Below are 13,706 nucleotides of genomic sequence, written 5' to 3' on the forward strand. Positions count from 1 at the left end.
GGAGAAAAATCAGCTGGTAGATACAAGTATAAGCACAGATACATATGGGCAACTACTACTAGATCTTGATGTGACGTCAGTCTCCTGGAGAGCACAATGGAGGTCTTGCTAAGAAAAAGCCAGCATGAACCAGTTCTGAGGAGAGATTACAATATACAGTGTATTCTGCAATCTTCAATGATTAATTTTCCTAGTATCTTAAATATAATTTGATTGTAAAGGTTCTTTAAAATGCAAAGGCTCCTTTAATTTTATTTTTCATGAAAACACATATTTTGAATGGTATTGGACTCTTGAACTGGGTTGGAAGCAATATCTTAGTCCCATCCTTAAAAGAATCATTTACAGCAAATTAGCAAAAACAAAAACAACTATATATATATAAGTAACAAATGTGCAAGCCATCCAATAAAATAAGTTTGATTTGCAATTGTTTACAATATAAATATTCAACATGGTAATTAGATAAAAACTTGGCTAATATAAAGATGCAGCCGTTCATCTTATTTGGGTAACAGGCAAAATGACCAAATGTGAATAACATTTTCTCATACTTTTCTAGTTACCACAGTGTATAATATGAAGAAAAGCTTGAATCCAAAATATGGCAAGGAAATTTTTTGCACTCTTGCTTTAATTTGGTGAGAATATTGCTCTATTTACTTTTAAACTATAATATTGAAATGCACAAGGCACATGCCATTGAAATGAAGATGAATCAACAATTCCTCACAACAGAAAAGAGCCTGTGCAACTTGAAGATTATTCAGGTTATGTGCATGTTTTCCTGTTTGTTATTACTGCAGACAGGATGGAAATATGGACTGGTTTACTTTGTTCTCTTAGGAATTGATAGAAGACAGAATTTTCTAATGAGCTAAAGCCTGGCAGATGGAAGTGTCGCAAAGGAGTAGGGAAAAATGCATTTTTTTAAAAAAAAAATGTTTCAATTTCTTTTTTATATATATGTTTTCAGTGCATCACATTGGCCTCTCCATGGAAGCATCCATACATATCTGATATAAGCACCATATTCAGAAGCTCAGGAGGGGGAATGGCTCTTCATATTCATGAAGCCTACATATTTCTGTTGCTAATTCCTTCTTTGGTCACTCCAGCTGCTTTCAATCATGAAGACTACCCTGCTGATGAAGGTGATCAGATTTCAAATAATGATAATAATCTGATTTTTGATGACTATCGAGGGAAAGGATGTGTAGATGACAGTGGTTTTGTATACAAACTTGGGGAGCGTTTTTTCCCTGGTCATTCCAACTGTCCATGTGTTTGTACCGAGGATGGGCCTGTTTGTGACCAACCAGAATGCCCCAAAATCCACCCAAAGTGTACTAAAGTAGAACACAATGGATGCTGTCCAGAATGCAAAGAAGTGAAGAACTTTTGTGAATACCATGGGAAAAGTTACAAAATCCTAGAGGAGTTTAAGGTAAGCCCAAACAATACATACTGATATAATCACTTGGTTGATTATGTACAGACAGTGTCAAATGCTAAATTAATCAGGTTTTTCATATTTTTCCCAAACTCTTTATAACATTAATTGTAATTTCTCCCATACTAGTTAATGGATATCATACAGGCCAGAGAAAAATAGAATAGGAAAAGGAAACACAATTACCAAATTTACTTCCTAGGTATCCAGTTGTTGGGTTTCCATTTAAGCAATGTTTTAATTATATACTTTTCTGTTCAAAACCATTAGATGAAATAAAATCCAGGGCTATGAAATAACTCAAAGGAGCATTTCAGTCCAAATATTTCTTCTAAAAAATGTTAGATTCTTGTTTCTTGCATCACAGGAATATAATACAGACACCACTTTAGCTGTTTGACTGACTGAAACTTAACATGAGAAATACAAAGTTGTTTACTGAAGCAATCAAAATGTATAGTGTGCAACAATGGATGTCTGGCCTAGTAATAATACTTCTGAAAAATATTTAATTAATAACAAACTAAGTGTCTGCAATGTGACATTGCTTCAAAAAAAGACAATTGCAATGTTAGAGTACATATTGTAATAGAAGTATTGTTTTAAAATTATGAAAGAAAGTTGCTCCATTTTATTTTCATTGACCAGATCCCAGATACTGTATTAAATTTTAGACACTAGGCTTTTGGAGGAATTCAGGCAGCATGGAACATGCTTAGAAATGGCCAAGGATCAGGGATCAGGGAACTAGATATTAAGTCCCATGAAAAGACATTGAAGGAATGAGAATGTTTAGTCTTGAGAAGACTCAGAGATGATATGACAGTATTTTTTTTTATAAAAATTTTTATTTTCAACTTTACAATACATAACAATCTTACAAATACTTCAGATAAAAAATAAAACAAATTGATACACGCCACATTCGGTCTTGCCCGCCCATTTCCCCCCAAACCGCATCCCACCTCAAACCAACTTACTTCTTTCCCTCTTTTTCTTCACTCACCTCCTCTCCTTCTTCACTTCAACCTTCCTACATACTTCTCACCTTCTTCTCCTCCCTCTTGATGCGGTCCAGGGGAAATGCCCGAGCAGTTCCTCTCTCAAAATTAAAACATTAATATTATATACAATAAGACTATTTCTACTTTATCTGAACTACTTAAACTTCAACCCATCCACCCCCCTCCCCCCACCCCCCTCCCCCCGACTTCCCAGAGCAAAATACAGGATTATGCAAACATATTAAACATAATCTATTTAAGTTTACTAATTATACAATGAACAAAATCATAAAAACCCTCTCTTCAAACTTTAACATCGTAAGTTTATAAACAAAATCATTACTCATAGAATAAGTGAAACTTTGTAGTTCCATATTTCTTCTGAACATATTCTATCCATCTTCTCCATACATTAAAATATCTCTCTTGTGAGAGATGGTCCTTTAAATAAGCAGAAATTTTAGCCATTTCTGCTAAATTAGAAACCTTAAATACCCATTCTTCTAAAGAAGGCAGAGTATCCTTCTTCTAATATTGACCCACCAGTAATCTTGCTGCTGTTATTAAATTCAACATTAAGATAGTTTCTTTAACATTAAAGTCCACGAAAATTCCCAAAAGAAACAGTTGGGGAGTAAACTTAATCTTCCTTTTAAAAACCTTTTGAATGTTCCACCAAATCATAATCCAGAAGGCTTTAATAACTTTACAGGTCCAACCAAACATGAAAATAGGTTGCATCCAAGCAACCACATCTCCAACATTTAGGTTGCAGGTTCGGGTACATACAAGACAACTTTTTAGGATCCAAATGCCATCTATAAAACATTTTGTAAAAATTTTCCCTCAAATTCTGGGCCTGCGTAAATTTAACATTTCTAGTTCAAATTTCCTCCCATAAGTCCAACGAGATCGGTTCTTGAATATTCTGGGCCCATTTAATCATACAATCTTTAACTAACTCTGTTTCTGAATCCAATTTTATTAACTCATTATAAATTCTTTTAATATGGGCACATTTCTGATCCTTGATCTGAATTACCAAATTTTCATCTACTAAAGTAATTCCCACTTTCTTATCCAAAGTCCATCTCTGCACAGTTTGCAAGTATTGAAACCACGATTGTAAAATGTTTTCTTGCCTTAACACATCAGAAGACTTTAATTGCCAATCAGTACCTGACCAAATAAGTAACTCTTTATACGAAATGTTGTCAAAATTCACCCCCTTAGAAACCCCCTGGATTGCTTGTCCAGGGATCCCCCAAATAGGTATTTTATAATTTAACTTATAATAATATTTTTTCCAAACTCGAAGTAAAGCATATCTTAAAATATGTGACTTAAAGACCAAATCTACTTTCTTATCAAAAATTAAATATGCATGCCAACCATATAATAAATCCCACCCTTCAAGAACAAGAATATCTCTATTTGTTAAATTGAGCCAGTCACTTACTAAAGTTAAAGTGGCCGCATCATAATATAATTTCAAATTTGGTGCTTTAAGTCCACCTCTTTCTCGAGCATCTTGTAAAATCTTAAACTTTACCCTTGATTTCTTCCCGCCCCAAATAAATTTATTAATACCCTTCTGCCACTCATCCAAATTAGCATCCTTCTTTAAAATGGATATCATCTGAAACAAAAAAAGAAACTTTGGTAGAACATTCATCTTCACTACTGAAATTCTCCCCAATAACGATAGTTGTAGCTTTTGCCAATCATTTAAATCTTTTTGAACTTTAACCCATAAGTGCTCATAATTATTCTTATACAATTTTCCATTAGATGTTGTAATATAAACTCCTAAATACTTAACCTTATTAACTATTTCATAACCGGTTGTTCCAGCTATAAAATCTTTTCCCTTCCTAGACATATTTTAGTTTTATTCTTATTTACCTTAAAACCAGAGACCTGTCCATACTGTGCTAAAATTTCAACCAAATCTTTGACCGAATCTGTTGGATGGGATAATGTCACAACCAAATCATCAGCAAAAGCTCTCAGCCTATAATCAATTTTACTTATTTTTATTCCTTTTAATCTAGATGAATCTCGAATTTTAATAAGTAAAATCTCCATTGTTAATACAAATAACAAGGGGGATAAAGGACAACCCTGTCTTGTACCTTTTCCTATTTTAAATACGTCTGTTAATCCCCCATTAATTATAATTTGCGCCGATTGTTGTTGATAAATGGCCTTGAGAGCAGACAAGAATTTATCTCCAAAATTCATTTCCTCTACAACTTTCAATAGAAAATTCCAATCTAATTGATCAAAAGCTTTCTCAGCATCTATAAATATTAAAGCAGCAGGGATTTGGTTGTTCTTATCCAAATACTCTATTAAATTAACAATTTGTCTTACATTGTTTTTCATATATCTCCCCATTATAAATCCAGATTGGTCAGTATGAATCAATTGTTTCAAAACCTGCATTAATCTATTTGCCAATATCTTTGCAAAAATCTTATAATCTGTATTTAAAAGAGATATAGGCCTATAATTTCTAGGTTGGGACAGATCCTGGTCATTCTTTGGAATTAATGATATGAAGGCCGTTCTCCAGGATGGAGGTAATTCTGCTCCAGATAAAATATCATTAAAAAGTACCTTTAATGGTTCTATCATTTCTTCAGATAACATCTTGTAATAAATCGCTGTTAACCCATCAGTACCTGGAATCTTACCAACCTTCAATTGTTTAATTGCAAAAATAATCTCTTCAGAAGTAATTAAACCTTTAATCCCATCACATTGATCACTCGTAAGTCTAGGAAAATGTGCTCCCTGTAAATATTTTTCTATATCTGAAGTTTGTATATTTTCACTAGCATATAATTTAGAATAAAAATCTAAAAAAGACTTTTTAATCAAATTTTGTTGGTAGACTTCTTTACCTTTATAAATTATTTTATCTATAATCCTCGATTTCTGTTTCTTACGTAATTGATAAGCCAACCATCTACCAGGTTTATTTGCATTACAAAATGTATTATGTCTCACATACCTCAAATTAGTTGCCATTTGATCTGCTAATAACATATTAAATTGCTCCTTCAACAAAGTAATAGAAACTTTTAACTTATTGTCCATTGGATTTGATATTAAAATCTTTTCCTTACATTTAATCTCATCTTCAAGATCTTTACGTTTCTGGGTCTGTTTACGTCTGTGAGCATTATTCATAGAAATCAAAACCCCTCTCATATATGCTTTACAAGAGTCCCATACCATTGGCATCGAAGTACCCTTATTCATATTCCAAGCTAAAAAATCCTTTAAATAACCTTTACATCGCTGTATATTCTCTTCATATCTAAATAAATTCTCATTCAACCTCCAAGTCCTTCTAGTTCTTTCTTCCGATGAAATTTCCAACCATACCGGACTATGGTCTGAAATTATTCTAGGAAATATCTTGATATTCTTTACCCTAGAAAGGAAATCACTAGTAACCAAGAAAAAAATCAATTCTAGAATAAGATTGGTGTCTATCCGAAAAAAAAGTAAAGTCTTTTTCCTCAGTATTCCATTCTCTCCAAATATTTCTAAGTTCCAAATCATCCTTTAAGTAAAAAAAAAAAAAACTTTAGGAAGTCTTGCATGGTTAGAAACTTTAAAAGGATCCTTCTTATCTTTACTTGAGTCTAAAACACCATTCCAATCTCCCATCGTAATAACTGACTTATAATCCAAAGAAGTTAATTTCTGATGAATCAACTTATAAAAATGTTTTTGTTGTTGATTGGGAGCATATAAACCAACTAAAAGAGTTCTCATATCATTTATTAGTAAATCAATAATAACATATCTTCCTTGTAAGTCAAAATCAATTAATCTTGGTGAAAGCTCCTTTCTCACATAGATAACTACTCCTCCTTTTTTCTGCAAAGCAGGAGCTATAAAATGTATCCCCAGCCGGGGATTAAACAAATATTTTTGATCTTTAGAAATAATATGAGTCTCTTGTAAACAAATAATACCATTTCTGTGTTGTTTCAAATAATGAAAGATTTTCTTTCTCTTCTGTGGAGAGTTAAGGCTATTAACATTCCAGGTTAGAAGCTTTGCCATCCTTGGCAGGATGAAGCCTTTGGAACAAAGCCTCTAGATTTACAGTCAATGATCTCTTTGGCCTTGCTCCTCCCACCGGCTCCGAAATAGACTGTGGTAAACTTCCATCATCTGCCTTTTGTTGTTGTTGCTGTTGCTGTTGCTGTTGTTGTTGTTGTCTTTCTCTACGTTTATAAGCAGCGCGTGTAATTCTCTGTTCCCTTGGGTCTTCTGTTATTTGCAAATTCTGTTGCATAGCTTCAACCAGCAATTCTTCTCCCAAAGATGGCATTGAACCTACAGACAACTGTGCTTCTGCCTTGCTCTCATCTTTCTTTAATCTTGGAGATGGTGGTGAATTTGCTTTTAAAATAGTAACATAAAAATATCTTGCTTTTGAAACTGTATTAAGACGGTATCGTGTACCAGTGTAAGTCACCACTATCCCCACAGGTATGTCCCATCTAAATTGAATTTGTCGCTTCTTAAGTTCTTCAGCCAAAAAAGCAAAGTCTTTTCTTTTTCTAAGAATTTTAGAAGGTATTTCCTTTAAAACTATCACATCCTGAGCTGCAATCTGAAATCTTTGTTTATAGAAGGCCTGTATAATTTCATTACAAAGTGATTTTCTCATAAAATAGACCACCACATCTCTTGGTAATTTCCTCTGTTTTGCAACCCACGAATTAACTCTAAAAATCTTTTCAATATCTTTCAACATTTCTTTGGGATCAATTTCCAAAATAGAGGCCAGTTCTACTGCAATTTCTTCTCTCAAATTCTCCTTAATATTGTCCTTCTGGCCCCTTATTCTCAAAGCATGTTCCATTTCTCTGTATTGTGACATTACAATATCATTCTGTGTGGCATCCACATTTTCTTCTATTTTTTCTAATCTATCTTGTAATATTTTAACATTACCAACCACTTCATCCACCCTGTCGTCAATCTTTTCCAGAAGGCCAGCAAGCCCTTGGAGTGCCAAAACAATGTCTTTCCTGAGCTCATTACTTTCTTGAGCCAAAAGCTCTGCTGTTTTTTCTAGTGATTTTTCCAAAGTCTTATCTAAGGCATCTTGTAAGTCCTGAAGTGTAAGTACCTGAGGTGGTGGCGAAGGTGGAGAAGGTTTAGGTTTAGGTTGTTGTACAGTCTGAGTTACTGGAGAGGCAGTAGAAGTTTTAGAAAGAAAAGAAAGTCCAGGATGTTTTGAAGCCATTTTTAAAAAAAGGGAGGGTTTTTCCCCCCCTTCCCTTTTTCAAAAAATAATAATATAAAAACAAAGGAGAAGAAAAAAACAATTCCCCCTTAAAAAAAGGGGGAATAAGAATTTTTCCTCTTTAAAATAAACCAAATCTAAAACTTTGTTGCCAGTTTAAAAATAGAAAGTAAAAAATGGAAAGTAAAAGTTCTCAAACAAAGAAGATGACAAAGAAGGAGGATTCCTCCGCCATATTTCTTCACTCCAGTTAGAATAATAACAGGAGTAGATGTTAATACTAAATGAGTTAGGTTTAAAGTAAAATCATCAATTGTTCTCTTCCTGATAGCTCTGTCTGCTTTTGAGTTAACTTACAGTTCCCATCAGATAGCAGCAGTGGAGGCAGTGTCTAGCTTCATTCTCTCTTCGGAGAACAAAGGCATCCAAGGAAATGGAGAAACACCCAGACTCCGAGGAAGCTCTCACTTCACCTCCCAGAAAAAAAAAACTGGGAAAGCTGTTAGGCTTTACCTCTATCCAGGCAAAAGCTCACCTCCCTCCCTTCGCCCGGGAGGGAAGTTTCAAGCCGCAAAACAGCTGATTGTTGCTGTTTTTACAGCTTTTACGATTTCCCCAGACGGGCAGCTGTAAAGCAGCGGCCATCGGCACTGACGCAACCACAGAAAGTCGATATGACAGTATTCTTCAATGGATGGATGACACACGAGGAAAGTGAAATGATCCTCTATCATGTCCGAATAGCAATAAGGGAACTATTTATCGGAAAACAAATTTTCCTTCACTGAAGTGGCCAAAATGATTCTTGTTCAAGCGTTCTTTAAGCATAGTTCTCCAAGACTTCCTTTCCAAAGCTTGAATTATTATTTTTTTTAGAGAAGCTGCCAATATGGCCCTAACATTTCTCACCTTGTTCTCTATCTAAAGACATATTTTAGATTTAATGATACCTGGTATTTGCTATCAATTATGTATTATTTTAAAGATCATTTGTTATGATCTTTGCTCCTTGCTCCTTTAATCAGGATAATGTGGAAACCTGCTATTTTAGTCATAAGAGTCATTGCAGAAAAATATTCATGATCAGTAAGCTCGCACGTTGTGGGCACAATCCAGCCAAGATTAGTTAAGAGGCTAGAAAGGTTGTAAGAGACTTATAATTCCATGCCCTATCTTATTCCAGATTGTTTTGTTGCCCTGCTGTTCCTTATCAGTGAAATCACTGGGAAGGAGTGATTTTGTCTTCTCCATTTCTTAAGCAAGCTTACTCCATTGCTATAGCTCTTACTAATATGGTTCTGTCATTGAGAAATGTGAAAGGTATTTCTAAAGCACATGGTGTTGCAAACCATTTACTACTCCCATATGAAATCCAGAAAAGACTTCAGGGAGATGAAAATAATAATTTAATAATTAAAAATATTTTGATAAAATAACATTTCAATAAGACAGCTAAGCATATTTTATTAGAATAAATGAAAATTAGAAAGAACCATGTCTTTTCTTTCCCCACCACAAGTCATAATATGCAATTATCAGGAATTCTTATGTGTATAAAAAAAAATCTGCTTTAGGATATTTCCAATATCTTCTTCAAATTTCCAATCAGCTCTGATGGTTTGTTCTAGTGGAAATTGTTCATCCCTTCCCATTATTATTAGAGAATTATTAAACAGAGAATTGTTGTGAACATTGCTATGAAGACCTTGTCATGAAAGTTTGAATGTGTGAATTCATATATGCTATTTGCAGTAGCTCCATAGAAGCATAGCTGAATGCTGTTGTTTTGATGTGACAATTTGTTCACATGAAATGGTTCTCCATATAAGGATAAGTAATCACCTTTTTAAATAACAAATTCATTTCAGTTTAATTTGAGATATTATAGCACAAATTGCCAGAGCTATACAAGGATCCTTCTGGTAATGATATGTAGGAATGGCTTTGGGAGACAGGGCAACAGAGACACAACTAAAGGAGCAACTGAGAAATTCTTGCAGTGCAAGAGACTCAGAAGAAACCTTCCCTAGTTTGGGGGTGTAAAGGGGGCAGGGGGTCGCAGGTACTCTCAGATCTGCAAGATTCTATAATGCAACCTTGTGATAAAGTAGAATTAGCTCTCTGGTCATGTTTGCTATCTACCTTATAAGACTGACAATTCCTCACAAAGAAACTTGCATATGAATTAAGCTAAAATATCAATGGACAAAAATTCATCAAGCTGAGTTAGAGACTTACAACATTTTTTTAAAATTTCAGCTAAGCTTTTGTTTGTTTCAAGATCATTGCCTTTAATGGAAATTGACATTCTTCATCTGAGAGAAATGAACTGGGTTATTGATAAGTGAAATTATTTATCCACTAAATAACTAAATACTATTTCCAAATAAATCTTTCCACATATGACAGCCTCTGACTTTGCATGCTTATTAAAAATATTTCAGTAAAAATATTCCAATTATGAACAAGAATCTACTTATAAATAGATTACAAAATAAACTAATCCGAAGAAAAGTATCTTATAGTCTTACCTTAGCCTATCACTTGCATTGGAACATATTTGAGGGCTGCTTTGTGCTATCCTTCTGGATTTTCATAGAGAGGTCAACCTCTGCACCCTCTGGTCATTTAGGTTGGAGGAGTGGGGGAGGAGAAAGTATATGTCAGGTAGAGGGACATTGCATGATGGGCTGGCTCCAAGAAGCCCAGCAATAAGTCTCAGGTGTTTCTAGGCAATAACAAAACAAGTAAAAAGGGACAAACTTTATACTTTTCAAAGATCTGTTTTTAGCATGGCATGATTAATTTCAAATTACACACCAACTGGCAACTGTGAACTTACAATACCTCCTTTTATTTTATAGTTTTGGCAGCTCAGAGCAAGATTCTGCAATATAAATTAAAATATTGTAATAGGATTGTCCAATCTATGGAGTAAGCTAATAATTTTCTACAAATATGAGGAACAAACTGAAAAATTAGTTCAGTCCATGCTCAGTCTATGCTTAATTATTTACCTAAGGAAAATTAAGTAGCAATTTAACTGAGCAGAGATTGGCAAGAATCAAACAACTGTATTCAACGGGGAAAAATATTTTTGTGACCTACAATGATACATTCATAGTTAATTTGTCCCAGGAGGTGCAATGAGTATCAAAAACAATGAGTACCAAACAAATTTCTCCTATAAGGAATAATGTAGTGAGTCACAAGTTCTAGTTTGTGCACTTAATACCAAACATATGATGAGTACTGCGACAAAATGATTACAAAATGCATTGAGTACCAAATTCAATGAATTTCAAAGCAGTTGAATACCAAGGTATCACTGTACTGGAATTCCTTCAGCTAAAACATAGGCAATTGGCACATTTGGAATTTTGACAGCTTGTTAGGGTGTCCTCACAAAAGAGCCTCCAGCATGGATGTGTTTGAAACAGTCAAACAGTAGTATCATGGAGAGATAGAGTCTCAATATACACTCACACAGATCATACTGTTTAGTATCCAATCTCACTCCTATGTTTCTGGTCCCCAGAAGCATTCATAAATGAAGTTGATGCCACAGATTGCTTCTTGATTTTGAAGTATGATATAGGCCCATTTAGCTATTTTTCAAACATCTTGAAGAAAAAAAGTTTGGTAGGTTGGAGAGCCCAATAAATCCTCATAGAAGTATTTGCTAGAGCATTAGTAGTCATAAGCATATATGCTTCAGATGTGCCATCAGAATGTTGTGGGTGCTTCATCACTGGAGATTTTTAAGAAAAGACTGGACAATCACTTGTCTGTAATGGTATAGGGTCTCCTGCTTAAGCAGGGGGTTGGACTAGAAGATCTCTAAAGTCCCTTCCAGCTCTATTCTGATTTTCTTTTCTTATTCAGTGAGCTGTTTTATTAATCTGATATCCCCATTCAGCTTCATTTCTCCAACAATAGAGGGGGAAATGAAACAGGCAATCCATAAAGGGGTATCGTCCCCAATGCTCTCAGGTATAGTTTCAATTGCTTTTGGAAGATGGCTAAAGTTGGACTAATATAACTTTCTATCATGGTTCCAACTAATGAAACACTTCAAAGAACTTCCAGGCATTGTTTTCCTAAAAAGTCTTTATTTTGTGTAACAGACTGTCGGCACAGCATGGAGGGATGTCAAAATCTGAATTCTCCTCTCCTCCCCATAACATTCCAGCCTATTCCCCTCCTCTATTTTGCAGTCATAAATCACGTTCTCCAATCAGCCCAAAGGGCAAAGGTTCACTTCCGTTCTGTAGCCTGTGTATTCCTTATCTTGTTTACTCCCTACACACATTCTTTCTCCTCCCCTCCCAGCATTATCTAAGTTAACTCTAAACATACCAGACAGTTCTGCATATTTTGTCAAAGCAAGAATATCCAGTATTAGCAGAGTTGACATCCAGCCCCCCTTACAAAAAGGGTAGTTCCTGTATGTAAACAAAAACATATGTCAGGGATTATCTCTTGGTTTGTTGGGGTTTTTCTCATGAAACTTTTTGATGAGTTGGTCAGCCTTCACATTGCTAGATTTCACCCAAGTAGCTTCAGACAATGAGTACCTCTTCCATTGTACTAGGTACTGCAATTTTCCTTTAAAAATTCTAGAGTCAAGAATACGTCTCACTTCATAGTGAGTCTGACCTGCTACTGTGAGGGGCCCAGGTGCCTTCTTAGGGGGAAGTCTTAAAATGGAGCCCAGACAAGGTTTTAACAAGCTGCAATGGAAGACGGTGAATCCTTCCTAAAAGCCTAGGGAGTTTTTTCTACTGTGACAGGGTTGATGATCCTTACGACGGGAAAAAGCCCCAAGAATTTTGGTCCCAATTTCTTGCTGGACAATTTGAGATGTAAATATTTAGTTGACAGATAAACCTTTTCCCCAACTTGGAATGTCCTTTGGGGAGCCCTCTTTTTATCAGCCTGCTTTTTATATGTCTTGGAAGTCTTTTTTAACACAGTTTTTGTGTTTCTCCAAACTTCTTCCCACCCATTGACCCACTGATCAAGTGTCTGGGAGGTGGAGGGCACCTGAGGGTATTCAGGTATTGGGCTGAACTCTTTTCCTGTGGCCACTCTGAAAGGCGAGTAGCCGGTGCTGCTGTGAACAGAATTATTGTAAGCCACCTCGGTGAAAGGGAGGAGGTCAGTCCAGTTTGTCTGTTTGTAGGAAACGTAGCATCTGTGATATTGCTCCACCATTTTGTTAGTGGACTCTGAAGCCCCACTGATAGCTGGATGAAAAGCAGATGATAAGCCTTGAGATGATCCAATTAATTTAAGAAAACTCCTCCAAAATTTCACTGTGAACTGCACCCCTCTATCTGAAATTATTCACTTAGGGGCACCATGCAGCTGGTAGATGTGTTTCAGGAACAATTTAGTCATTGGGCAGATGGGAGTCCTTTGCAGGCAATGAAATGAGCCTGCTTCCAGAACAGGTCTATCACAGTCCAGATGACAGTATTTCCTCTACCTTCAGGTAGGTCTACTATAAAGTCCATAGCTATTTTTTCCCTTGGTTGAGAAGGTCTGCCACCAGCTGCAGTAAACCAGAGGTTTTCCTTGGGATTCTTTTCATTGTGGCACATAGATTACAACATCCCTTTTCAGCCCCAACCTCCATAATTGCTGGCGGATGAGATGTAGCGTTTTTAGATATCCAAAGTGTCCAGCCTGTTTTACATCATGGCTGTGTTTGAGAGCATTAAGACAGAGGGCTTCAGGCAAATATAGTTTCCCCCCTTTGTAACCCAAGCCATCCCTGCACGTTAGGGAGGTTTGATTATCTTTGAACCATTGATCGGTGAGGAGCTCTTGTTTTATTTTCTTTACCCCAGGATCATCAGGATTAGGGACTCTGCGAAGTGTGAGTTGAGTGGCAGTTTGTGGACTGGAGATAATTGCCTCATTAACCTCTTCGCATTCACTTTTGTACTGGGGCAATCTTGAT

The 13,706-nt window shown here is 35.6% G+C and overlaps 1 protein-coding gene across 9 annotated transcripts in view; it reads left to right on the forward strand.

Annotated features, from left to right (window-relative positions):
* The window catches only part of VWC2L (von Willebrand factor C domain containing 2 like), a 127,858-nt gene that overhangs the window by 2,079 nt on the left and 112,073 nt on the right, over positions 1-13,706 (forward strand). For all 9 annotated transcript variants that reach the window (XR_005555423.1, XR_005555424.1, XR_005555426.1 and 6 more), the window contains exon 2: positions 977-1,447. Coding sequence is in view for 5 of the 9 variants with exons in the window: in XM_039332830.1 (XP_039188764.1) it covers positions 1,055-1,447 (393 nt within the window). In the remaining 4 variants the exon portion in view is untranslated. The remainder of the gene's footprint in view (positions 1-976; positions 1,448-13,706) is intronic.

Source organism: Crotalus tigris, unplaced genomic scaffold (genome assembly GCF_016545835.1).
Source record: "Crotalus tigris isolate CLP2741 ecotype Arizona unplaced genomic scaffold, ASM1654583v1 scf7180000024464.508515016:1373766, whole genome shotgun sequence".
Taxonomy (NCBI): Eukaryota; Metazoa; Chordata; class Lepidosauria; order Squamata; family Viperidae; genus Crotalus; species Crotalus tigris.